Source organism: Anolis sagrei, chromosome 3 (genome assembly GCF_037176765.1).
Source record: "Anolis sagrei isolate rAnoSag1 chromosome 3, rAnoSag1.mat, whole genome shotgun sequence".
Taxonomy (NCBI): domain Eukaryota; kingdom Metazoa; phylum Chordata; class Lepidosauria; order Squamata; family Dactyloidae; genus Anolis; species Anolis sagrei.
Window position 1 is genome coordinate 127,833,324 of NC_090023.1, and position 27,430 is coordinate 127,860,753.

Here is a 27,430-nt window from a genome sequence, read left to right on the forward strand (position 1 = left end):
CAATCCAAACCTTACATTGCCTGCTCTCAAGAAAACAGAAAAGCATTCAGGATTCTTATTGATTAAGCAAAGTTGTGTGGGACAATTGCTTTTCTGGAATTGTGAATATTTCCAGTATCTGGGTTTCATACTTGGATGGGGATTCCAATATGTGCAAAAGTGGACTTCCTCCTGCCATATGTGTCAGAATATTGGCCAACAGGCAATAAAAATATATTTACATAAGTGATGGGACAAACCTTAACCATGTAAAAGAAAAAAAAAGATCACAGAAGAATTGAGATGTAATGTGTAGTGACATCAAATTGAAAGTAAGTTGGAAACAAATTGTGAAATAATATGATCACTGGTAGAAGAGTTGTAGTGGAAGTTAAGAAAATCATTGAGTGGCATGATAAAATGAGACTTGGTAAATTATGAAATAATCTTTGTTCAGAAAAACTTTGTTCAGTAGGCAAAAACTACTGTCGGTATTAAGAAATCTTCTAGTTTTCATGTGACTTTAGAGTCATTCCAGTTACTTGTCATATATTTTAGGAATATGAATACTCATTACATGTGTGATACAAGGCTAACATATGTATTATGACAGAAGCAAGAGCGGTCCTTACTCAATTTTCTCTACCACCTTTCTTGAACATTTTAATCCTTCCATGGGCGTCCCATACTATTAGACATGGCGAGCCACAAACTCACAGCCATGGCCAGCCCCAGAGGGTTATTAATTTGTTCTAAAAAGACTGACTATAAGGTAAAAATGGATTTGAGGCCTAAATACAAAATATGATACTTGATTTCTGTAGAACACCATCACAGAAAGCAAATCGAAAAACAAGTCAGCCCTTTTGACACATACTTTTAAAAATGCCTACCTCCAATTCTTACCATTATCTGTCACTCCTTCCCTTTCAGGACTACAGTACTGCTTACATAGAAGTCCCATAAAGCTCAGTTGGGTTTCTTTTTGAGACTGACATAGGAATAATCTAGTCATCCCATCCACCACCACTCCCTTTTCTAAGTTCTAAGTCTTCCTTTTCCAAAAGAAAAGGAAAATGCTATTAAACCCTCCTCTTGGGGACATGGAAAAGAGAGAGGTTCCGGGGCAGACTGTGCAAATAAGTAGCATGGGGAGTGATTGGGAGGGCTGGAAAGAGTGAGGTGGTAGAGCCTGGATCAAGAAGAAGAGGGAGTGACAACCAAGGGCCTATCTTTCCAGCTTTTCTGATCATTGGTCAGCTGGTGGATAAGCGGCAGGAAAAAGTGTTTTGACTTCTTCTCTGATGAGATGAACAGCTGCTTGATTGCTACCTGTAATGTTTATTCAGTTTTTCATGTAATATTGTTCTGTGATTGAGTTCACAGATTTGCTATACTGAAGATGATTAATTCAGTTATGATATGGATATCCTGTGGGATAGGATTTACATGCAACTGGGGTCTGTGTGTTTTCTTGGATGAACACAAATTGTTTTGTCAACAATATACTTTTCCTCAGCCTTATGCAGACAGTGTCAGTCTACAGATCAAAGACTGGGATGGTACCAACAGTTCCCATTCTCTTGCTCATCTTGACTAGCTGATGTTGGCTCATTGGGTGTTATGTTACAATAGGAATCTCTGTACATTGCCCTGATTGTGTGATTCATACCTTTCAACATAATTCAGATTGATTGTGTAGATTTGGTTCTGTCCATACATTAATAGATGTGATATTAAACATATAGCAGGTGGGTCAAAATTCCCAATGGCATATTGCCATGTACTACTTGCCTAGCCTTCATGTTTTGGGGCTGAATGTTTTCCAGTTTAATATGGTAGTTTATTCATTTATGTGTGAATGTTGGTTTGTATTGGATTTATTTGTAAAAAGAAAACTAATTTTAAAAAAGGAACCACATTCTGCTTTTCAAGTCCTAGTCCTAGGAACTTTTATGTTTTTGTGAGCTCATTCAGAAGTACTCTGCTTCTAAATCAAGTGTGTTGTCATTTTCAGAAATAATACATTGAATATTGATTGTTCCATCACGGTTTTATAATTAAGAGTTTTCAATTTTCTTTTCATTATTTCCATTTTGTGAGCCTTCCTATGCATGTGCAAAAAATTTTCTCCTCAGGCCCCTTTGTATTTCCTGGTCCTATTTTTATGAACCATCAAGAACAGGCTCTTGCCAGAATCAGACCCCAATCATCACAGCTAAAGCATAAACGAGACAAGCAAAAAGGTATTTGGTCTTCCATTTTGGCTGGGTTGACATACACCTATCCTTCATCATCTGGGTATTAAGAAAATGTCCTCTAAACACTGAGGACATTATTTTCCTATTTTTTCCCTTACTTGAGTGAATATATTAAAATACATATTACTTTTGACTTCTGTTTCTTTCTTTCATTCATTCATTAATTACTCCCTCTCCTCAATAATGAGAGTAAGGATAGCCAAATAAGTCTTTCTGTGGGTTGATATGTGAGGGCTAAATAATATAACACTCCTTTGTTTATACAGTATATTATTCTTGGAAACCATTGAGCAGCTGTCTCTGGATAGGAAACTGGTGTTCCCCATTTTTTAGAAAGTAATTTGGCTTTTTAGTAACTTCTGCTCAAGTAGAACATCAGCAAATAGGACACTCTTTCCTCATTGATGTGTGGACACCTGTAAAAGAGATAAGCGACACCTTGGGCAGAGGGGACAAGCAATCCCACCCACTGCCCACCAGTTTAAAGAGGTTGACGTTCAGCTGGATACTACTTTAACGACGATAAACAACTATGACAAGGGGGAAAGACTCTCTTATCCCCACCTCAGTAATATTGTTGAGTGACCAACTGTGTTAACGTTGTTAATGACCGATGTAATAGGTAGATTCGCCGCCACCACCTCAATTAATGTCTGAGGAAAACATAAGTGTGAATGTGAAATTGGTAAAGTTGGTTCTAGCCCTTTGTTCTTCTTTAATGGCTGCTTCTTTCGCTGACTGGACTGAAATTGTTTTGTCTTTAGATTAGCTGAGATCTATTGATTGTGATAGACCAAGGCAGACACCAGTTTAAGATGAAATTAGAAACAGGTTTATTTAAACTTGATGAACAAATCGACTCTTAATAAGAGTGGTACAAAAGCGTAATGTGGTTACTGAGGCTTAGCTGTTTAGACAAGCAGTCTTTCTTTAAGACTTTAACTTTTGTTTCCTGTGATTTCCTTGCTTCACACTGTTCACTACACTGACACAGTGTGCCCTTGAGAAGAGCCCACTGACTGCCTCACAGAGCAAACAGGCTTTTCTACACTGACCCTATGTACAGTGTTTCAGGAACCTCTGCCTATCCTATGCTCTAATCCTCAAGGCTCACTTCAAAAGTTCTCTCTCTGTCTAAATTCCTCTCAGCTCCCTCTTTCCAACTATCCTTCTACACTCTTCGATGTTTAAAGCTCTTCTCCCCAGCTTGTCAAAAGACACAGCCTTTTTTCCCTCTAAAACCTAACTCCACCCCTGACTGCTCTAGCCAATCAGGAGCCGGCTGACTCCTCTCTCCTGCCTCTTAGCTCTCCTGCCTATCTCTCAACATGTCAGCTACTGACTTTCCAGGTTTCGGCCTTCCTGGCAAAAGGTTAGATTCATCACAATTCCTCCCTGCCTTAAGTTCTTGCTGGAAGACTTAAATTTCTAATTTACAGTCTGCAAGAAAGGGGTTTCTTATAAAGAGACCTAGCTTTAACTTAACTCCCTTTTCCTGCACCTAACCATCTGCTCTAATCTAATCTAAGGCAAGGGCATTCTGTCTGCTTTCCTATCTTGCATGCTTTCTAACATATCTAAACATCCTATAACACTAAACATTTCTATCTTACAGGCTACTAACCTAACCAACCTTACATTGCCTGCTAAACAACATTTGCAAATAACACATTTACTCTATGCATTTTATTTAATCAAACCTGCAATGCAAAATAACAGTTAGTACATTTATACATACCTGTAATAGAAAAACATGTTATATACAATACATTACCTTATATAGTATATTCTATTATGCAATTACCTATACAATTACCTGTATAATTACTCTACCATTCTCGATAATGCATTCAATAACGCCTGTATACAACCAAGGTATTAATCTAACCTGCAATTAACTGTTTTAAGTTGCAAATAATAATTTAGTATTATCTATACACCTAAGAAACTTTTATTGAAGATGTCCTTAGTGTAACTTTTTAAAGTTACCATGGGGTTTGCTTTGGTTACCTGGTAACCTAACATTTTAACTGGGAACAACCTGGCATGGAAAATATAAAGGGGTTGAACCTTGTAATACTTCATCCTATGCCACAAATTCTCCCTTTGGTTCTTAAATTATCATTACTAATGGCTAACTTAAACCCCATATTACTATCTTCAGATGTTTCTTCCCAGGCTGAAGCTGAGACAGTGCTATCTCCATATAACACTCTCTGGACCTTACACTCTAGCTCCACCTGCTGTTCTTGTTCGTCATTACACATAAATTTTCCCTCCAAATTTACCAAAGACCTAACTGAGTACACTCTTCCTCCTCTACACAGAGTCACATTCTCCTTAGTCTCTGGCAAAATTTTTTATCATAAAGTTAGTCCTAGGAAAATATGGTTTCAGTCTATTGACGTGCAGCTTCTTGCACCTCCGATCTCCGCCATCTTCTGTGACTATATAAGTCACCTCAGAGTCCTTTGATACAACGGAAAACGGTCCTTCCCAAGCCACGTCCAACTTCTTTTTGGCTCTGGGCTTCAAGACCAACACTTTGTCTCCCATGGCAAAGCTTCTGTGCCTAGCTTTCGAGTCAGCATAGTCTTTTTGTCAGGTTTGAGCTGCTGTCAAGCTCTCAGCGGCACAGTCTCGGATCAAAGTCAAATGTCTCTGTAGATCTTCGATGTACTCGACCACGTCCTTCTCTGGAATCTCCTCACGTCCGATCCACGCCTCTCTCATGATGTCCAGAGGTCCACGCAGGGTTCGGCCATACAACAGTTGAAACGGGCTGTATCCGGTACTCTCTTGTGGCACCTCACGATAGGCAAACAGGAAATGCTGAATTCTTCTGTCCCAATCGTTGGGGTTCCGATGTACATAGGTTTTCAGCATGTGGTTCAACGTCGTGTTGAATCTCTCTGTCAGGCCATTCGACTGTGGATGGTATGGAGTCGTCGCCACGTGTTGAATTCCACAGGATCGAATCATCTCTTTCATTAACACCGACATGAAAGATGTTCCCAAATCCGTCACGATAGATTTAGGGAACCCCACACGTGCAAACAATGTCAGGAGTGTGTGTGTCACAGTTTTGGTGTCAATTTCCTTCAGGGGAATTGCCTCAGGATATCTGGTCGTGAAGTCCACCGCTGTGAGGATGTAGCGGTGTCCATCCTTGGTCACAGGTGACATCGGACCAAGAATATCTATCCCCACTTTCTCGAAAGGAATAGACACGACAGAAATAGGCTGCAGCAGTCCCTTGGTTTTGTCTTTTGCCTTGCCCACAAACTGACAGGACTGACAGGATCTGCAATAGGTGGCAATGTCCTGTCCCATACGGGGCCAAAAGAACCGGCTCTGCACTCTATCCTTTGTCTTCTTGACACCCAAATGACCACTGAATGGAGTGTCATGGGCCATTTTCAGGATCTTTCCTCTGTATTTCGGAGGCACTACTAACTGTGTAACTACCTCATACAGTCCTGGGCCCTTTTGATGTTTGACCATCCTAAATAACTTGTTATCTATATTTTTGAAGATAACTGGTTTGGTTTCAGTGGGTTCAGTCTCTTCAGTTTCTACTGATTCCCACAGGCCCTTTAAATCTCCAGCATGTTGCTGTTCCCTCAGGAACTCAGCTGGCTGACTAGATGGCAACATTACTGGGAACTCTTCCATGTTGTTACAGTCAGAGCTATGAGCCATTTCCGAGGTGGATTTTCTTTCCTCAGAATTTCCTGCTCTTTCTGCCTGGCTTCTAGTCACAGCATTGATCTTCAGACTATGTTCTGACAGATCGTTCCCAATTAACACAGGGACCTCCAAGTCTGACAAAATTCCTACTTTCCATTTCCCACAGAAAGTTTTGTATTGGACTGGGATCTCTGCTACATCGACCTCAAAGCTGGGACCAGTTATTCCTTTTAATGTCCACTTCTTTCCTGGCACTATCTGTTCTTTTCCTACTACTTGAGGGCGCACTAAAGACACCTCAGCGCCTGTGTCCCTCAGTCCCATTAGCTTTTGGTCATTGACTTGGACCTCTTCCAGGTATTCCTTGCTCACACCACGGTCCATACTCCATACCCTCATTATTTTGATGGGCTCTCCCTCAGGAGTAGGTTCTTCAGCTTGTGGTTGAGTCTTTTTTACTACTTTTACAAATTTTGGCTGGCTTACAGGTCTCTCCTTAGATAGCTTTGGGCATGAGGCTCGTACATGTCCCTCCTGATTGCAGAGGTAACATACAATCCGACGTGGCACAAACTTAGAGCTGGCATCCCCTTTCTTGGCTCCCTGACCATCCTTGTCAGTTCTACCCTTTGGGACCCACTCCTTCTGCTTCTTGAACAATGAGGAACCTATCTCAAAGTCTCCCTCCATCTCGTCCAACACTGAAGCACACTCTGCCACTGTCTGGATCTTCTTATCCTTGATGAACCACCTCAACTGTGCTGGGACCAGTTTGTAGAACTGTTCCAGACAGATCAAGTGTCTCAATGCCTCAAAGGTGGTCACCTTACTCCCCTCCAGCCATCTTATCAGAGCCTTTTCAGTTCTAGGCCCCACTTGGGAAAATGTCTCCCCAGGCTTCCTCTTAATATCTCTGAAGGTCTTTCGGCTTTGTTCTGGGGTTAGACCAAACCGAACCTTCACTCTTTCCTTAAACATCGTGTAGTTGGACCATTCTTGAGCTGGCAAGCTAGCATAAACTTCACTCAGCTCTCCAGAGATTAGTCAAAAGACACAGCTTGTCAAAAGACACAGCCTTTTTTCCCTCTAAAACCTAACTCCACCCCTGACTGCTCTAGCCAATCAGGAGCCGGCTGACTCCTCCCTCCTGCCTCTCAGCTCTCCTGCCTATCTCTCAACATGTCAGCTACTGACTTTCCAGGCTTCGGCCTTCCTGGCAAAAGGTTAGATTCATCACAACACCCCCCCCCCCCCCCAAAAGATATAAAAAACCCACATTCTGTTGCAAACTGCAAAACATTTGCTATCTCTTTGTGGGCAGGACTGGAAGATTTTGGGTTTTTTTTCCAAAATACAAGAAATAGCAAAATAAACATTTATGACATTTTTGGAGCACACAAAGTGACAAAACTAATTATACTAATACTGTTCAACTCTCTTGTCAAATCCCAAAATGTTTTGATTCTGTTAAAACAACTGGTATATTTTCTGTTAAGGTCTTTCCAGTGAGTTCATAAATCTACAAACCAGTCATCATTTAGGCATAAGAGATTACAATCTGGCCTGTTGAAATGAGAAGATAACTTACTGTGTAGTGGTGTAGACAGTGTGCTTAATTTTCAGAAATACATTTTAATGACATACTGTATACAGAGGAACTATTATTTTAAAATAGTAAATTCAGATGTGAAAAACAATATATTTTTTACAGTACTTTGTTTTGTATGCTTTCACAAAAAGCATTTTTAAGTCCAGCTTTACGGATTGTTTTGTAATAGGATAATGTCTGTATATATGTGCCTTCAGTTGCCTGTTGACTTATCATGAGAAGGCCGTATTATATGCTTTCCTAGTGAAATGTGTTGTAGTGGAATATACAATAGCAATTCGAGCAAGCTGATTATGGGCCAAGGTCCTATTCTGCATACACCTGAACTAGAGTAAACAGCCTTTGGCACCTAATTAATAAAGAATACTAGCTTGCCATCTTTATTTGGAGTTTCTAGAAGTAACTGTTTTAGAATACAGCCATTACACTATTTGAACTTTTGACTTAGATGTTAAATGTATGTTACATAACTTTAGTTTACAGAGGAAGGGAGAATATCTTTGTATCCATGCAAGTTCATGGTTCAAACATTCCCTCTTATATGTGTTGAGAGGAGGTGGCAAGAACTAGGGTGGAAACTGAACTTTAATATGCACTAGAACTAGGGGAATATAGGCGGTCACCGAGTTACTTACATCTGACTTACATCTGATTCATAAGGGGGTGAGACAATAGAAAATGAGAGAAATCTACCCCTGGGAAAGGAAATTCACTCCTGTTATCATGGGGAAAATGTGTTTCCATCAAAGCTTTATCACCAACCTTTGTTTCTATAAGCCATCCCCCCCCCCCCCCCCCAAATACAATTATTACAGGGATAGAAAATGAAGTGAAATCTTCTGAACAGGGGCATAGACAACAAAACAAATGTCACAGGAGTGCCAAACCTTCCCAATGTTATCCAAAATCTACCCACCTACCTATCTATCTCTATCTCTATATATATTTGGCTAAAGTTATACTTAACAAATGCACCTATTTAACTTACATGCAAATTCCACTTAAGAAGAAACCTACAGAACCTCTCTTATCTGTAATTTGAGGAGTTCCTATATATCAAGATATGCTCAACATAGTTAAGGCTGTGGCATATGTTCAGCAAATAGTAGGTATTTCACTTCCAAGTTCCTTCATTTTATCCTGGCAAAGGTATCTATGTAATCTCCTTGTAATTATAGGATTTGCGTATGCCATATCTCGGTGGCTCCGACTGCCTGACATTTTCAACCCCCCTGTGACTACCTTTAACCAGTCACAGTGTCAAATACAGTTAGGTTTTGAGAGGCACCACTAGGCAGAAAAGTGTGCCAGGTTTTGTGTTTATTTCTGCCATGTACAACGTAATGCATTGTTGATAACAGTATGGTCATATGTGCAGCAGATTCTTTCGTATCTGCTAACTTGTTAACATCGAAATGTACAAGTCATTAAATACAAAAATAGTATGTTGGTGGTATGTGTAAGTATTTCTATTTCCAATAGGTATGTTGTAAGGCAGAACATGTGGCACTGTTTGTGTTTTCACACAAAATACGTGGTCCATCTCTCTTTGACAATCATCTTCATCACACTTCAAAAAGTTAGCCAAAGACATTATCACCATAGCTCTTAAATTTGCATCCTTCTTTTCTTATGTCCCATTGCATCAGAAATTATTTTGTGGTCCTTTTCCATTCTCTCTAACCTATTCTGGCTTATTTGTTTTTTCTTCTAGATTTTGTATCTTTCACATAGATAATGAAACAGATAGTTTCAGTCCAACAGTCATCTGAGCAAGAGAATCTTTACCTCTTTCATTTCCAACTCATATTCAAATTTGATGTCCATTTCCATCTGCTTAATTTCATTTCTCAGAGCTTGAAGTTCTTCAAGGACTGTTTGATGGATACCTCCTGTTTTAGGGGACATGTTTGGTATTGAAAATCTTATTTTATCCTTCTCCCCTTTCTTCTCTCTTGCTTTCCAATTTATTGGTTCTGGTCCTGCTTAACATACTTAAAATCTTCTTTCAAAATAATGAAATTTTCAAAATATCCATGGTACATAGTCTAGGTATAACTCCAGTCCAAAAAGAAGGGGTGGGGGAGATAAAGATGAAAAAAGAGAATGATGAAAAATGAAAAAGGTCTCTTAAAGAACAAAAAAGATGAAGAAACTTCTGAAAACAAATGTAAGATGTGTTAAGTCCTTCTGTCCTGTCACTGCTCTTTTATCATAATCCCACATGCCTCAAGGGTCATCAGGTCCAGATTCTGAGCACATATGGATGATCCTTTGCTCCCTTTATACCTAGGAGGAATTTTTCCCCTGGTTTGGAGGCCCTAATGGGCAAAAAGCTACAATCTGCATCCCTATATCCCAGAAGTTGGCCTCTTGTTTCACTTTGTATTGTCTCATCATGAGGTTACTTTGGTACACTCTATGAAAGGAAGCTTGTCATGCACAGTACTAACAAGTATTAACCATGGCATTACTGCTATTGCTTTCTTTGAAATATAAAGCACATACATCAAATTTAACTTAAATTTATTTTAAGTTTAAAATATTCTGGGAGCTAAATTTATAGGTATTTTCGGTGCAAGCACTGTTAGGTTTAGGTCTGTGCGTCCTTTCAAAATCTTTGGATTTTGCCTTTGTATTTTATATTTAATATGGCATTTTCTAGTTGTTAGTTAGCTGTGGTAAAAAACTTTTATTAGCCACCTTGTGTGTTATGTTTTCCTTAAATATATACCATAAATATGAATGTGTTTCCATTTTTCTTTGTTCCTATAGTTAGAGTATATGATCAGCCAAATTAGAAGGACCATAACTCAGTAGTGGAGCAGATGGTTTGTATGTAGAAGTACTAAGGTTCAGTCTTTGGCATCTCTAGGACGAAATAAGCCATGGAAGTTTCCTAGCTATCAGAATAGACCAGGTTGGGCACATTTGGGACTCAGAGACCCAAATTTAGTACCAGAAGATTTCACATGATGTTGATAGCTCTATTATAGCTGTTGTTTCATATGTCCAGTCAAAGGTTCTTTTTGCTGTTTTTTGCATTAGAGATTGTGGGGTTTGCCATTAGAACTTTTAACATAGACATCAGTTGGATTGGTGTGGCAGTAAATAGGATGGTTAGAATCTGTGGGAGCCTAAAGGCCACACAGTGCCTCTTGCTGCTCCCTTCCTGGGCCATGTGTGCTCTGCAGCTCCCATGTTTTCCAACCCTTGTGTACTACATTGAACTGGATGGCGCCAGTAGTTTGATTTTGTATAGAACAGCTTGCTATGTTTCTGTGTTTAAACGATTTGATGGAAAGTGATATTCCTGGAATCGGTCTTCATATCTGAACTTCAAATGATTAAGAGCATCTTGCATGTTGATTTAATTTCGAAGAGGAGTACAAGTTTTAATACATTTTCAGACAAATTTAATATGGATTTGCAGTATTTGGGTAAACTTCCATTAAATATTATAGTTCTAAATTGCTTAATTCAGCTGCAGTTAAAGGTAAGTAACATCAGATGGATTCAGATTAGGATTTTTTGAGCCCAGGAGAGGTCTTTTTTGCAAAATAGGAAGTAATTTCTTGTTAACTTTTGGTTCTTAAAAAGGCTTTTCATGGACCTAAAATGAGGGGGAGGGGGCATGGCGAAGAAACCTCCACGTCCCTTATAATAATATGAGTTTTGGAAGTTATAATTTTTAATTTTTAATTCCAAATTGTTGAGTTTTAAGGACCTTATTACAGTTCATTCTTGCTTTATTTGATCTCTTAAGCCTTTAACTGACTTGAAAATTCGTTATTTTCTTTTTCTTGCTTAGTTCACTTCTTAATTAGAAGCATCAACTGTATAATAAACATTTAGAGGCAACTTATTTAGCCATCATTTTTGCAATTTCTTCATATACCTTCTCTATTACCTTGTTTGAGCTAACTTCACATTTCAGACAGCTCCCCCCCGCCCCCCCCCCCCCCCAGCTTTGAGCTGGCATTTTTACACATATAACATATAAAACTCTCTTTTCCCCTCACTGCAGCCATTTGGTCCACCCAGCTCTCTGAGCCAGTTTTGGAATATCCAGGGTGGCATAGTGGTGAGGAATATATCCTGGTTCTAACTACATCTATGGCTTGTCAGCAGAATCTTGCAAGTTTATAGAATTCAAATTGCTTGAATTTTGTGCAAGTGAAGTTTACTACTCCATATTACAATACTAGTATTATGTGGAGACTTTTTGTGTTTTCTGTGCCAGAAATTTCCATTCATTCAGGAAGAAACTCCAGTTTCTGTGCTTGATCTAGAATGTATATATTCTTATACCTTCAAGCCTTTGTTTATATATTAAGCTTTTCAGAAGTGTGCATTTTCCAAAGTTGAACTAGTAATACAGAGTGAACTGTATGAACTGGTCAGAGTAGGTCATGGGGAATACGTATCTGTAGTATCAGCTGTGGCTATATTGTATGTATACCATTGCTTTCTTTTTCATACCTGAAAACTAAAGACTTCTGATGACTTCCTGTTTGGAAAAAAGGCCTGTCTTGGGCTTAAAATATCTGGGAAACCCTGTGCTAAACTGACATGGCATATAGTATATATATATTATATTTGACGAGAAAGCCAAATCTTTTTTCATACTGTTTTGTATTTACATTATATCATTTTGTAAACAGCAAAAATAAATCCATCCAATGCATAAATAAGTTTCACCAGAATATAATTCATTGATTTTCCCCTTTCTCCTTCTGTGTATTAAATTATGTAATTAAAGCTGCTTACACATTGTACAGTCCGCTGAATCTGCCAAGTGACCCTTGTAATAATTAAAAACTATACGATGTCAGATTACCACTAAAAATCTGATGGGTACCTAAACTCAGATTTTCATGGTTTCCATATTTATATTTACCAGTTTCTAGTTTCTTAATCAGTTGTTCTTCTGCTGCTTTGTAATTTGATGACCATGCACCATAAAGTTTATGGAAGAAAAAATGTGGTACAATTATGTATTATATTTGTAGATGGAAGTGCCGATAGAAGTGAGAAAGATGCCAGTAAAATCACAACCTATCCACCTGGGGCTGTTCGCTTTGACTGTGAACTCCGAGCAGTACAAGTCAGTTGTGGATTCCACCATTCAGGTACAAAAATACAGATCATTTAGCATGGTGGCATATTTCCCATGTTGTTAGTACTTAGAGACATTATACTTTCTTAGAAAAAAATGTGAACTCTTTCCATATTGGAACTAGATAATTACATATTTCAGTTCTTAAAATGGTACTTCAGACAAGTATCCAGAAGCATCTTATTACTTGTCCAGTAGTCTTTAAGGGACTTTTAAAATTCAAAAGACCTAATGCTACTTTTCTTGAATGTTACAATATATAAAGTCAGCTTGTTCTCCTTTTCTGGATGCATTGGAATGAATTAATTTAATCAAGTGTTAACTTAAAAACATATTCTAACCTTCAGTTGTATTGATGGAAAATGGAGATGTTTACACATTTGGATATGGACAGCATGGACAGCTTGGGCATGGTGATGTTAATTCCAGGTATGTTCCTGTTTTAATAGACATATAATAGTTGCTTCTGTGAAAAAAAAATACTTATTTTATTCTAAAAAATGATTCCCACTCTTTCTTTGAAGTTGAGCTCTGGCTTGAGTTTGAGAGAGATCCCAGAACTAAAAGATGTAAAATATAGTAAAGCAGTGGAATTGTCTCATGACTAACCATTACTTTTTCTCTATTGGGCCGTACTCCATTTTGGCAGCCATAGAGTTTGCTGAGTAATTTTTACTAATATTAGTAAACATGTTTATACTTGAGAACTTTACATACAATAGGACTATAGAAGAGCATAATACTTAAATATATATTGGCCAATAATATGGTCTGTATTTCCATATTTTTAAGATTTATGTAAGTGTATGATACTATTTTTTCCATCGTGAATGTAGCAGGCTAATGAAAGTGTGGTAGCTACCCTACATACTCATGCGTAAGCCTTACAATTTTACTCAAGAAATCAACCCCCCCAAAAACTGAAACAGCTTATCCACAGGTCATTGTGAGTACTGAGCCTTAACTCCTATAAAAAAGGAACCATTTCCACCTCTGAATAGAGGGACAAAAGACTAAAGCTTACTCAGCCCCAAGAGAACCTACAAGAAACACTGATCACCTCACCCCTCTTTTTCACCATCATGGAGTCACTTCTGGACTTTTTTGAATGCCTGGGTGGGGAAATGACAGTATCCAGAGGTTTGTTTTTTTAGTTTTGGATAGCATAGGGAAGGGTTAACACCCCTGTGGGTGTTTCTTTTGCTTTCCACTTCACTTTCTGTCCGTGTGCGAATTGGAATTTGAAATGGCTTGTTGTGGAAACAAGGATTGGTGATAAAGCTTCAGTGGAGACACCTTTTCCCCATAACTCTTCCAGGAGTGAATTTCCCTTTCTGGGGTAAACTTTGCTTCATTTCCCATTGTCTTACCCCTATTCTTAACTAGGAGCGATACGTAAGTTGGATTTCTGTACCTCGGGGACTGCCTCTATAAAAAGAAAATAAACAAATTATTAGAGTAACAAACAGGAAGAAAGGAAGGGGAAGGGAGGGAGAGAAAGAATGCAGGAGCATCTTTAAGATTAACTAGATTTCATTTTAGCATAAGCTTCATAAATATTAACCTATATCTTCACATGCAGTACAGAATGATATCCACATCTCAAGATATAATGCATATTTTCACAGTTGTAGGAGTGGAGTGTTATGTAGTGGTATCCAGAAAGATGCACATCATGACCCTTACTCTGAATTTCCAAAGGGTTGTGTAAGGTGTGTAAATGGATCACTTCTATGAGACATTATTACTCATAATTGAAAAATGACATCGATATTGTAATAGTATTTAAACTAAATAAGTTGTGCATGTTGCCTTATTCTGCTGTCCATTGTTAGCTGTTTTTACATTTTGAATTATTTTGTTTGCTTTTCACAACCCAGTTAAATATATTTCAGCTGTTTTATATTCTTGATTTAACAGTACCATTTCAGCTTTATTCATTACTGTCAGGCACAATTTCCATGTATTGTATATTTTTGTTAGAGGATTAATGGATGCACTTACAGTAGCTTTATTCTGACATAGGGGATGTCCTACTCTGGTACAGGCACTACCAGGACCTAGCACGCAAGTGACTGCTGGCAGCAATCATACAGCTATTCTTTTAATGGATGGACAAGTATTTACATTTGGCAGCTTCTCTGTAAGGATTTTTAAACATTTCTTTTCATGTCCTAATAAGTTGTTTTCATGTAGAGAATGTGGCATGATATTTAATAGCTGTTAATGATGGGATTGTTATTATTTGCCTTCATGGAAAACCCTAAGGCAGGAATTTCTTGGCCAGATTCATTCTGAGAATGTTTGCTTTTGCCATTCTCTAAGACTGAGAGAGTGTAATTTGCCTAAACTCATCTAATAGGTTTATGTGGCCAAGTAGTATTTGAACCCTGATCTCCAGAATCATATTCCAGTGCTTAAACCACTACAATGCACAGTCTCTCTTGTTGGGATAGGGAAAATTACAAAATTGTAAAGTTATCAAACTTACGGAACTGGAGAAACTGGAAATAGATTTCTCTAGATTTAAAACTCTTTCCAAACCTCTTGTGAGACAGGACCAAGCTCTATTGGAGTCTAGGGTTAGTTTTTCATAATGGTTTTGGCTCAATTTGGTTAGTGCTATCTGATATCTCCCCATACCTACCATATTGCAGAAATGTATTGTGGCTAAGTTCAAGAAGTTGGCATGCAGTGTCCAGGCCCCCTGGAAACTATCAAATATGCCGTTCCTTCTTATTGCCATAGTCATATTTGGACGAGAACGATTGTAGTAGGTTTGCTGTTTGAATAGGAAGTGCATCTATGTCTAGTCAGAATAATTCATTCCATTTAAATTACCGTATTCATTTTGGGCCTAATCTGAATTTCAGTGGCTTCTGTTCCTTATTAGGTCCAGGTAAATTCGGTCATTACCAATTACAAATTTAATACCAATAATATTGAAACCCAGTTTTTAGAGTGTGCAACTTATGAATGCTTGTAAAAATTGAAGCTTGAGCAGTTTATGAAAATAGAAATGTGATAAAATACATTTTTAACAATAGTAATACTATTTAATGCTGTACTTGGTATTTGCTACTGTATGAATGTTGATAGTGCCAGTTCATGTACTTTACTAATAATTTCTATTTCAAATTTACATTTCTAGAAAGGGCAACTTGGCAGGCCCATTTTGGATATTCCTTACTGGAATGCAAAACCAGCACCCATGCCTAATATAGGATCTAAATTTGGACGCAAAGCTACTTGGATTGGAGCCAGTGGTGACCAGACCTTCCTTCGGATTGATGAAGCTCTCATTAACTCTCATGTACTTGCTACATCAGAGATCTTTGCTAGCAGGCACATAATAGGCAAGGTTCATTTGCTTTTTAGTTGTACTTGAAGGGAACCAATTACCTTACTCCCCATTTATTTTGGTCGCTTTTGCTGGTGCATTGATTTCCTCAAGACAAAGTGCATGCAATTTCATTTTTATGCATTCTTTCCATTCAGTGAAATGAGAGGAAATTAAATATGTGATTTCGGCTTCCATTTTTCCTAGGCTTGGTACCTGCGTCTATATCAGAGCCCCCTCCATTTAAGTGTCTTTTGATAAATAAAGTTGATGGAAGCTGTAAAACATTTAACGATTCTGAGCAGGAGGACTTGCAAGGATTTGGTGTGTGTCTAGACCCTGTTTATGATGTTGTTTGGAGGTAAGCTTTTTTTGGTCATATCTCTTGTAAATGAAAGCAAAATTATAGAAGAGGAGAATTTTTAAAACATAGTGTAAGGGTAATTAGTATGGGTTCCACCTGTGGCCACTTGGTTTTTCTCTTGGAACACTGAATCTCAGCTTTCTGAGATTGCACTAGTTGCAAGTGCAGAAGCCTAACTTGAAATATTAGATGCCTTTGGTGTGTATTTGGTTTAAAGCAGTGGTTCTCAACCTGTGGATCCCCAGGTGTTTTGGCCTACAACTCCCAGAAATCCCAGCCAGTATACCATCTGTTAGGATTTCTGGGATTTGAAGGCCAAAACACCCAAGGACCCACAGGTTGAGAACCACTGGTTTAAAGGAAGAAGAGTGCAGAGAATATGTTCATAAAAATGGAACAACGAAGGACATGTAGGAACCTGGATGGTTGAATGAAAAAGAAATGAGAGAAGATAGGAAGTAATGGGAAAGGAAGACATTAAAGCCTACTTTTATCAGACAAAATAAGTATATTGAATTATTGGAAGTGGGCAAAATATGGTTTGGGTGTTGGAATTGATAATATCCAAGAACTGTATATGCTTAGAACCTGAAATTGCAGCTGTCTCCTTCCCCTCCATTTCACAAATGAGGTTTTTCTTGAATGCAAAAATGTGAGTCACATAAAGGTATTTAAGCGTTCATCATAATTCCTTTGTATCTAGCAACTGCCAATACTTGAGGAGACTCTTGCGTGTGGTCTTGTAGACCCACATCCAGCACACTTACTTCAAAGCAAGTCCTGCCAAGTTCCATGATAAGGGTGACTAGGGCTGAGACTGCATAACTTAAAAACCTGTGTTCATTCGTTCAGTCGTTTCTGACTCTTCGTGACCTCATGGACCAGCCCACGCTAGAGCTCCCAGTTGGCCATCACCATCCCCAGCTCCTTTAGAATCAAAAAAGTCACTTCAAGGATGCCATCCATCCATCCATCTTGCCCTTGGTCGGCCCCTCTTCCTTTTTCCTTCCATTTTCACCAGCATCATTGTCTTCTCTAAGCTTTCCTTTCTTCTCATGATGTGGCCAAAGTATTTCATCTTTGCCTCGACTATCCTTCCCTCCAATGAGCAGGCAGGCTTTACTTCCTGAAGTATGGTCTGGTTGGATCTTCTCGTTGTTCAAGGCACTCTCAAGCACCACAGTTCAAAAGCATCTATCTTCCTTTGCTCAGCCTTCCCTATGGTCCAGCTCTCACATCCATAGGTGACTATGGGGAATACCATTGCTTTAACTATTTGGATCTTCATTGCCAGTGTGATGTCTCTACTCTTCACTATTTTATCGAGATTGGACATTGCTCTCCTCCCAAGAAGTAAGCGTCTCCTGATTTCCTGGCTGCAGTCTGCATCTGCAGTAATCTTTGCACCTAGAAATACAAAGTCTGTCACAGCCTCCACGTTTTCTCCCTCTATTTCCCAGTTGTCAATCATTCTTGTTGCCATAATCTTGGTTTTTTTTAATGTTTAGCTGCAACCCAGCTTTTACGCTTTCTTCTTCCATCTTGATTAGAAGGCTGGTCAGCTCCTCCTCGCTTTCGGTCATCAAAGTGGTGTCATCTGCATATCTAAGGTTGTTAATGTTTCTTCCAGCAATTTTAACCCCAACCTTGCTTTCGCCAAGCCCCACACATTGCATGATGTGTTCTGCATACACGTTGAATAGGCTGGGGAGAGTATACAAACAACCCTGCCGTATGCCTTTCCCAATCTTGAACCAGTCTGTTGTTCCATGGTCAGTTCTTACTACTGCTACTCGGTCCTTATACAGATTCCTCAGGAGAGAGACAAAGTGGCTTGATATCCCCATACCACCAAGAACTTGCCACAATTTATTATGATCCACACAGTCAAAGACTTTAGAATAGTCAATGAAGCAGAAATAGATGTTTTTCTGAAACTCCCTGCCTTTCTCCATTATCAGCTGATGTTGGTAATTTGGTCTCTTGTTCCTCGGCCTTTTCTAAACCCAGCTTGTACATCTGGCAACTCTCGCTCCATGTATTGCTGGAGTCTTCCTTGCAGGATCTTGAGCATTACCTTACTGGCATGAGAAATCAGGGCCACTGTACGAAAGTTTGAGCATTCTTCAGCATTTCCCTTTTTTGGTATGGGGATATAAATTGCTTTTTTCCAGATGGCCATTCTTGTGTTTTCCATATTTGCTGGCCATATGGCATGCATCACCTTGACAGCATCATCTTTCAAGATTTTAAACAGTTCAGCTGGGATCCTGTCGTCTCCTGCTGCCTTATTGTTAACAATGCTTCTTAAGGCCCATTCAACCTCACTCCTCAGGATGTCTGGTTCTAATTCACTTACCACACTGTCAAAACTATCCTCAATATTGTTATCCTTCCTATACAGATCTTCTATATAATCTCACCACCTTCTCTTGATCTCTTCAGCTTCTGTTAGGTCCCTGCCATCTTTGTTTCTTATCATGCCAATTTTTGCCTGAAATTTACCTCCAGTGTTTCTAATTTTCTGGAAGAGGTCTCTTGTCCTTCCTATTCTGTTGTCTTCTTTCACTTCCGTGCATTGCTTGTTTAAAAATAGTTCCTTATTTCTTCTGGCTAACCTCTGGAATTGCACATTTAATGGGCATATCTCCTCCTATCACTGTTTACTTTTGCTTTCCTCCTTTCTTGGGCTACTTCCAGCGTCTCAGCAGACAACCATTTTGCCTTCTTGGTTTTCTTTTTCTTTGGGATGTACTTTATTACCGCCTCCTGAACAATGTCATGAACTTCTGTCCAAAGTTCTTCTGGGTCTCTATTTACTAAATCTAGTCCTTCAAATCTGTTCTTCACTTCCACTGTATATTCGCTAGGAATGTTAGTGAGATCATATCTAACTGGTCTGTGTGTTTTCCCTGATCTCTTTAGTTTTATTCTAAATTGAGCAATAAGAAGTTCATGATCTGAACAACAGTCAGCCCCAGGTCTTTTTTTCACCGACTGAATGGATGTCCACCACCTTTGGCTGCAAAGGATGTAGTCAATCTGATTTCAGTGTTGCCCATCAGGTGAAGTCCATGTATAAAGCCGTCTTTTAGGTTGTCGGAAGAGAGTGTTTGTTATAGATAGCGAGTTTTCCTGGCAAAATTCTATCAGCCTGCTTCCCGCTTCATTTTGTTGACCCAGACCATGCTTGCCTTTGATCCCAGTTGTCATTTGTCTTCCCACCTTGGCATTCCAGTCTCCTGTAATGAAAATAATTTCTCTTAAAAATATTCTTAAAAGTATTCTACTCAATAGTTGTTGCCACAGAAAAATGGCAGGCTGTTTTTTTTCTTCTCAGAGTTCCACAGCTGTCTTCCATGCTGGACTGGAGGCTGAATAAACTCACCTACACACCCATTTCATCAGTTGAATTGTGTGCAAAATGAGGTTAGGTTGTATATCTCTTATTTCAAATCTGTTACATTGAAACAATTTCTTCTTTTGGTCAGATTTCGATCTAATACAAGGGAACTGTGGAGTTACAATGCAGTTGTAGCTGATTCCAGGCTTCCCTCAGCACCTGATATGCAATCTCGTTGTAGCATCCTAAGCCCAGAACTGGCTCTACCAACAGGATCTAAAGCTCTTACAACAAGGTCACATGCGGCTTTGCACATTCTAGGTACGAGTCACCTAGGATATAATGTATGATTTTATTATGATCTAAAAACGGTGCTTTACTTTCACTTCTTTTTAAAGCTTTAGTTGAAAGCTTTCAATGGGGAATGATAGCACTTCAATTAATCGGCACTTTGTTATGCATAAAATAGCAAGCCTGTTTCTTTTTTCAGTGATTTTCCATTCTTGATAGATTTGATGTTCAAATCCCACAATTGTGCCTGTATTTAATTTAATTTATATATAGTTTTATAAACCAACAGGATTGGGCATAAAGATCACCCATTTTGAAGGTGTATAAAAAATGAACAGAGCTATCTAGAAAAAAATGTATATATTTCTGAAAAGTACATTAAAACAGTTTTGTTTTAATGGGTTTTAAAAAGTATATCAGATAAATGACAACCATCATTGGCGATACAATGCTAAAGACATTCTGGAAATGTCTCCATCACTGTACATAGCATACTTCCAAACAGAACACCTTGGCATTTGCTGAGTGGAGGCTCTTACTGCTTCCACATTTTCTGGCATTCTAATGGTCCTAGGTCTGCCAGGTGATCTTCTTTTTAGGGTGGATCCAGTTAGAAATCCATAAAAATTGTTTTCTGATTGGTACAGATGCATTTTGACTGAGCGCAAAGCATACACAAATGCTCTCTGCATCGTTGTCATAGAAAGGTTGTTCTCATAATATACCTGAACCACAAAGTTCTGATGTTAAATGGTCCAACTCTTGTTGGGTACTGAAAATGGCAAAGCATAACCTACTGAATTAAAACTACCCCATTCCTCTGCTCCCTCTACAGCCCACACAGTGCCCCCTCAAAATATGTACCCTGTACTTGTTCATGTGGTAGGTAGTGAATATAAAATTAGAAAGAAAAGATATTGAGAAATTGGTCATTAAAGTCTTGAACTCTAACTTGAAGACATTATTTTACAATAAATGAATTACTAAAAAGTTAGTATAGTTGCCTGAGTTTATTTATGGTAATTTCAGTATCTCTGTTAAAGACTGATGTAAATAAACTTCAGTTTAATTTGGGGTACCCCAAGTTGTATGACTATAGGCTCTCTAAATCATTTGCGACTGTGTCTCACACATTTTGCTCTTAACTTTCGGTAGTAACTTTCCTAAATTGCAAGTATAGTAATTACTGGAAAGGCCATCTTTGTAAATTAGTTTTAAAAAACAGTTTCTTCTTCTCCTCTTCAGATCAGAAGAATTAAATGTCTCTTGTGATGGGATCTAATAATTGCTGTGGTCTTTCTGTTTTCCTTTAGGTTGTCTTGATACATTGGCTGCTATGCAGGACTTAAAAATGGGTGTGGCAAATACAGAAGAAGAGACACAAGCTGTGATGAAAGTGTATTCCAAAGAAGACTATAATATTGTCAACAGATTTGAAAGTATCTATCTGTGTATCAAATATAAATATGGTTACTCCATGTAGTACAGTTCTGCTGTTGTATAAGACTTGATTTTTTTTTCTTTTAGGTCATGGAGGAGGTTGGGGTTACTCAGCTCACTCAGTAGAAGCAATTCGTTTTTGTTCTGATACTGACATTTTACTTGGCGGCCTTGGCCTCTTTGGGGGCCGGGGTGAATATACTGCTAAAATAAAGGTAAGAAATTGAACCATTTGGGGCATATTTAAATGAGATTTTAGAATTTAACATCTAATTGATCAAGCTGGATCTAGGAAGGAAGATGTAAAATGATGTCAAGGGAGAGATGTTGGGAATGACATAAATAAAACAGGAAAGTAAAACTTTTAAAGGCTTCTTTTTTCAGTTGTTTGAATTGGGTCCGGATGGAGGCGATCACGAGACAGATGGTGACCTTCTTGCTGAAACAGATGTCTTAGCATATGATTGTGCTGCAAGGTAAAGGAAAACCTGTGTGACCTTATTTTGAATATAGAATTGTTTTCTTCTACAGAAGTCTGTTCCAGATAAGTGTAAATTGCAGGGTTTTGTAGAAGAGAAAATGATTCTGTGTTTTAAATCTTTAGCAGATATAGCATGGCAGATGTCACAGCTTGGGCTGGGTTATATGAGGAAATGTGGCAGAGTTTTATTTGTTATAATTATATATGTAAAAGTTTTATAGAACTCCAATATGTTGATGATTAAGCTGTTCTCATAGAGGAAGACCTACAAACACGAAAAGCTTGGCCTCTCACAGAACATCAATAAAACCAAAGTGGTGTGTCAGTAGGCACCAACCAATCCCTCTGCAATGCCAGAAATAAAGCTTAACAGTGTAATGCTAGGAAACGTCATCCATTTCTGCTACATAGGCAGCCATCACAAAAATTGGCATTGATTCCAAAATACAACACCATCTGACCTCAGTAAGTGCAGTATATTTTTTAAAGAAGCAGAAATTTTGAGGATCAGGACTTTCATAGAGGATACCAAGATGCTTTTTTAAATTAATCTATTGTCCTCCCAACTCGGTTGTATGCCTACGAAACATGGACTGTCTACAAACCTCACTCTAGACTTCTAGAAAGATTCCATCGGATTTGCCTCTGAAAAATCCTGCAAATCTCTTGGGAAGACAGGCTGGAAGCAGCAAAGACGATCCTCATTGAAGTGATGATCCTCTGCCATCAGCTTTGCTGGATTGACTATGTTGTCCGAATGCCTGATCACCGTCTCTCAAAGCAGTTACTTTACTCTCAGCTAAAGAAAACAGAATGTTGGTAGAGAGCAAAAGAAATTAACAATGGGCTTAAAGCTAACCTCAAAAAATGTGGGAAAAACACCAGGAACTGGGAAGCTCAGGCATTTGAGTTCTCTAACTGAAGGTCAGCTGTTACCAACAGTGCTGTGGATTTTGAGGAGGCATAAATAGAAAACGAAAGGAAGAATTGTGTCAAGAGTAAGGCACATCAGGCAAACTCTTGTGGTGACTGCCTTCCATTTGGAAATCTCTGTCCTCACTGTGAAAGACCATGCAGACCCAGAATAGGTCTCTACAGTCATTTAATGGACCCACCGCCAAGACTCTCCTCTACCTTTGGAAGACAACCATGCTTGGCCATGAGGGATCACTTATAAAAAGTATAATATGTTAAAACTCTATATTTTACAGATTAATACTGACACTTTGTATTGCTTCCAGTAATTAATAGAAAACTTTTAAGTAGACATATCCATTAACACATCTATGGTTGCATTCTGCACTACATACAAGTAAGTCCACAGAAAATCTTTGAAAGCAGACTCCCATTGAATGAGCTGTAATAAGGCAAAAGTAATTGCATCCAGGCAGTTTCAGGCACTGAGATGAAGGAAAGGCACTTGTAGCCACTGAAGCCACTTGATAATAGTATAAATTATTTAACTAGGGTGTGAAGAGATCCAGTAGATGACATTGAAAGAGATGAATCAGATTGGCTTCTTGAAATAATGCATGTTGACAAAAGTGAAATATCAGTATCTCTTAACTTTGAACAAAACAATCCTTTTGTCCAGAAGATCCCACTCACAGGAGGAGGAGAGACAAAAGTTGTCTTGCTTCTTTTCCACCATTGAGAATATCTCAGGTGCCACACTAATCGTGCTGGCAAGAAAGAAAAAGGTTTGGATTCAAGGCCTGTATAAGTATTTTAATGTTAGAACTTAAGCTCTATATAAAGTTGGGTGTTCTATTACTCTTAAAATAATTGTGCTCCCAAATTTGTAGGAAAGTAGCTTTCATATAAAAGCGATAATGTGGATGCGATAAATTTTATTATTTCCTGTTTGTTTTGGCTTTTGGGTCTTCAACATATTTTCCTATATGTGTGTTGTTTTTTTCTTTCAGGGAAAAGTATGCAATGATGTTTGATGAACCAGTTCTTTTACAAGCTGGTTGGTGGTACGTCGCCTGGGCAAGAGTATCTGGTCCTAGCAGTGATTGTGGGTCCCATGGACAAGCATCTATCACTACTGATGATGGGTAAATGTTTTTGTCTGGATACAAGCCTTGGATGTGTTACTAGCTGAAACAGGCTACATGACTGATATTTGAATATTTTTTACAGAGTTGTTTTCCAGTTTAAGAGTTCCAAGAAATCCAATAATGGTACTGATGTTAACGCAGGTCAAATCCCTCAATTACTGTACAGGTAATGCTTTAATTATCTCTCAAATTTAAAACCAGTGGTATCAATGTGGGGGTGGTAGAGAGATTGCATATGGAGTCTAACAAAATATATCCTATTATTACCAGTACGAGTGTCTTAGCAGAATTACAACTCTGTAATTTTTCATGCTTGACAAAGATGGAGTTGTCATTCAACCAGTCTTTCATTATATTTAGTATTCCATTTGCATCTCTCTCCTTCTCCGAGGAGTTCACTTATAGCTCCTGAATTAATTTAGTCTGAATGATAGCGGCAAATCCAAGGGAGCATACTGAAATTCATGTCAGAGTGGGATTTATACTCAGACCTTCCTGGCACACCAAGCAAGCCTGTCTTCTGGATTTCTTCCAGTTGCCACCACTAACTTGTTTTTCTTTTTGAGAAATCCTACGTTTTCTTCTAATGAAGAGCAGCCAATATTTGCCCTGAAACCCAACAATTTAACAGTAAGATATATCTTAAAACAGAAGAACAAGTGTTTTATAGATCAGTAGTATATACGTCTTCAGAATTTAAACTGAATGATAAATTGTAAAAAAAAAATGGATGGGGGAATAGCCAACTCCTGGAACCTTAGGTTTGAATGGTACTTCTGGTATGTTAACTACAATCAAATGTCTTCAGAGGTGAAAATTGCACCCCTTCACTAAAATAGCTAAAATAAAAAACACCATCTCTACAGAAATCATCTAAGGAATGTCTTGTTGCTATAAAACCTACTGGCAGCATAAAGAAGGTATTCCTTTTCTTTGTTTCATCTTCCAGGCTGCCCACAAGTGATGGCAGTGCATCAAAAGGGAAACAGCAAACAAGCGAGCCTGTGCACATTCTAAAGCGATCTTTTGCTCGAACTGTCTCAGTGGTGAGTAATATTTAAAATTGATCAATGGGTTATATTTTAATTGCCAAGAGAAGGAGAAAAAGGAAGATGAGTGCACTGAAAGGCTGAGATGTTGCACGCCGCCCTGTCTTTCTCGCTGTATTGCAGTCAAATGGAGTTTGGGGAGACAGGAGCTTTTTTGCAGCTTGACTCGAAGAAGGGCCAGAGTGGCAGACAGCACTTCACCTTTTCAACTGAGAAAGCAGAAAGGGCTGAGGCTTCTTCGAGGTTCTATTAGCAGAGAGTAAGCTATGAGAGTCCAAGGCTTAGTGTTGGCTGGAAAACCCTGAAAGAAACAATTACATCCATTTCTCTCTCTCTTTGGTGGCTGTTTCATGCTTTCATCTCACAAGTGAGAAAGCAGAGAGAGTGCATCCTTCTGTATGCCAGGAAAGCCTGAAGGAAGCAACAGCCCAGTCTGTTCCCTTTGTGACAGCTTTTTTGGGGGCTTCCTTGCCACAGCAGACAGAGTCACTTCTCTGCTGTGGTGCAGAAGCACCAAAGAGCTGCTGTCATTGCCATTTTGTTCCAGGCAATACAAAATACCTCCAGAATGAGCAAAGGGGATCAGTACTTTTTAAAGAGTGGCTTCAGGATACTTTGGAAAATGGTGTACATGGGCAGCTTGCCCTGTGAGGTATTGCTGCTTCTTTCCCTCCACCCAGAACAAACCTGAAGAGTGCTGTGCTGAGCCTTAAAGTTTTATTTTCAATTTATCCACAGGTCATATAAAATGTCTTTGTTTTGGTCCAGTATATCCTATTAGGGGCTGGCCCTGTTTGCTCTCACTAATAATGTGTTTCTGAAACTGTTTTGTACCCTGCTTTAGAAGTTACTACTTTAATGTGCATTAGATACTGCTTCTAGACCACAGGTTAAAATCATGTAGCCCTTTAGAGGTTGTTAGACTGAAACCTTCAGCATTCTTTTCAATTATACTTCTCAGGGCTGCTGAAATTACACAACATCTGGAGGACTGCGCGATTCCTAACCTGGTCTAGATTTATTTCCCTGTCTGATACCAATAATTAGTTCCAGATGAAGTGGTATAGATTTATGATTCTGTTAAATGTAAGGTGTTTGAACTTAAAATAGGGGCAAAATAGGACACCTTGAACCTCCTCCAAAAACCAAAAGCAGCAAGCAAGTGTCTAAATTTTGTTCTTTCCAATCAAGTTGGAAAAATGTTAGTGTTGGATTTGTAGCACTAGATAAATTAAGTTGGAAACGTCATAGAATCGTAGAGTTGAAAGAGACCACATGGGCCATTCAGTCCAACCCCCTGCCATGCAGGAAAAACACAATCAAAGCACCCCTGACAGATGATAATTTGATTGAACAATGTTATCAGAATGTTTTAAATGAATGAGCATTTCCTTTTGGACAGGTCATAGTGCTAGCCGTGGAAGAGAATTCTGTGGCCACTTAAGACTTTTCCTCTTCAACTGTTTTTTGGGCTTTAAAGATCGACATAAGCAGTAGAAAAAACATGGGATGGTTACAAATGCTTGACAGTGTTGTTTGGGTATCTAGAACATGTTTTGTTTGAAGCAAAGCAACTCCATAATAAAAAAAAAACCTTCAAAAGTACTCTAAATATATATGGAGGTGTCTATAGATTGAGAGACTCTATCTTCTCCAGCATTATAAGCCTCCTAAGAACTTTGTACCTTGCTTCAGAAGATACTGCTAACAGGGTGCTGTTCAACAATTTGAGATCCTCTTTACTAATTATTTCTCATTATTTCAAGGTTCATCACTGTTTTTCCTCACACAATTTTTTGTCCTGAAACAGGAATGCTTTGAATCATTATTGAGTATTCTTCACTGGAGTTGGACAACTTTAGTTCTAGGAGTAGAAGAACTTCGGGGTTTGAAAGGATTTCAATACACTGCTACACTTTTGGATTTAGAAAGGCTTCGATTTGTTGGCACTTGCTGTTTGAGGTTACTGCGTGTCTACACATGTGAGATCTATCCAGTATCAGGTAACATGCTTGGTTTTAATATATTAAATTCAAATGAAATGCAAATTTATAAAAAATGTATGCATTGGTAGCTACAGTGGATATGAAATCAAACTTCTAGCCAGATATTGAAATGACACATTTCCAGTGGCCACATTTCTTATTGAAGAATTCATAGACTGCCATGGCTGAATTCAGATTACCCTATTTTGTTTTAATGTCCTTGGGCTATGCATTTAGTCCCATAATTTTTCTTGTTTCAATTGAAATAAACAAAACAAAAACATATTCTATTAACGTTTTATGGCTCTGTTTGACGGTGTGTATAGTTTTTAATGATTTTAATTTATAGTTATGTTATTGTTTTAGTTGTAATGTATTGTTTTATATGATTGTGGGGCATTGAATCTTTGCCATTT

At 38.5% G+C, this 27,430-nt stretch overlaps 1 protein-coding gene across 13 annotated transcripts in view; it reads left to right on the top strand.

The window, feature by feature from the left end:
- The window catches only part of MYCBP2 (MYC binding protein 2), a 169,913-nt gene that overhangs the window by 60,987 nt on the left and 81,496 nt on the right, over positions 1 to 27,430 (top strand). For all 13 annotated transcript variants that reach the window (XM_067466879.1, XM_067466881.1, XM_067466884.1 and 10 more), the window contains exons 18-30: positions 12,552 to 12,671; positions 13,006 to 13,087; positions 14,684 to 14,801; positions 15,810 to 16,014; positions 16,206 to 16,359; positions 19,854 to 20,026; positions 21,310 to 21,435; positions 21,524 to 21,651; positions 21,821 to 21,912; positions 23,843 to 23,977; positions 24,063 to 24,146; positions 24,930 to 25,026; positions 26,840 to 27,032. In XM_067466879.1, coding sequence (XP_067322980.1) covers positions 12,552 to 12,671; positions 13,006 to 13,087; positions 14,684 to 14,801; positions 15,810 to 16,014; positions 16,206 to 16,359; positions 19,854 to 20,026; positions 21,310 to 21,435; positions 21,524 to 21,651; positions 21,821 to 21,912; positions 23,843 to 23,977; positions 24,063 to 24,146; positions 24,930 to 25,026; positions 26,840 to 27,032 — 1,707 coding nt within the window. The remainder of the gene's footprint in view (positions 1 to 12,551; positions 12,672 to 13,005; positions 13,088 to 14,683; positions 14,802 to 15,809; positions 16,015 to 16,205; positions 16,360 to 19,853; positions 20,027 to 21,309; positions 21,436 to 21,523; positions 21,652 to 21,820; positions 21,913 to 23,842; positions 23,978 to 24,062; positions 24,147 to 24,929; positions 25,027 to 26,839; positions 27,033 to 27,430) is intronic.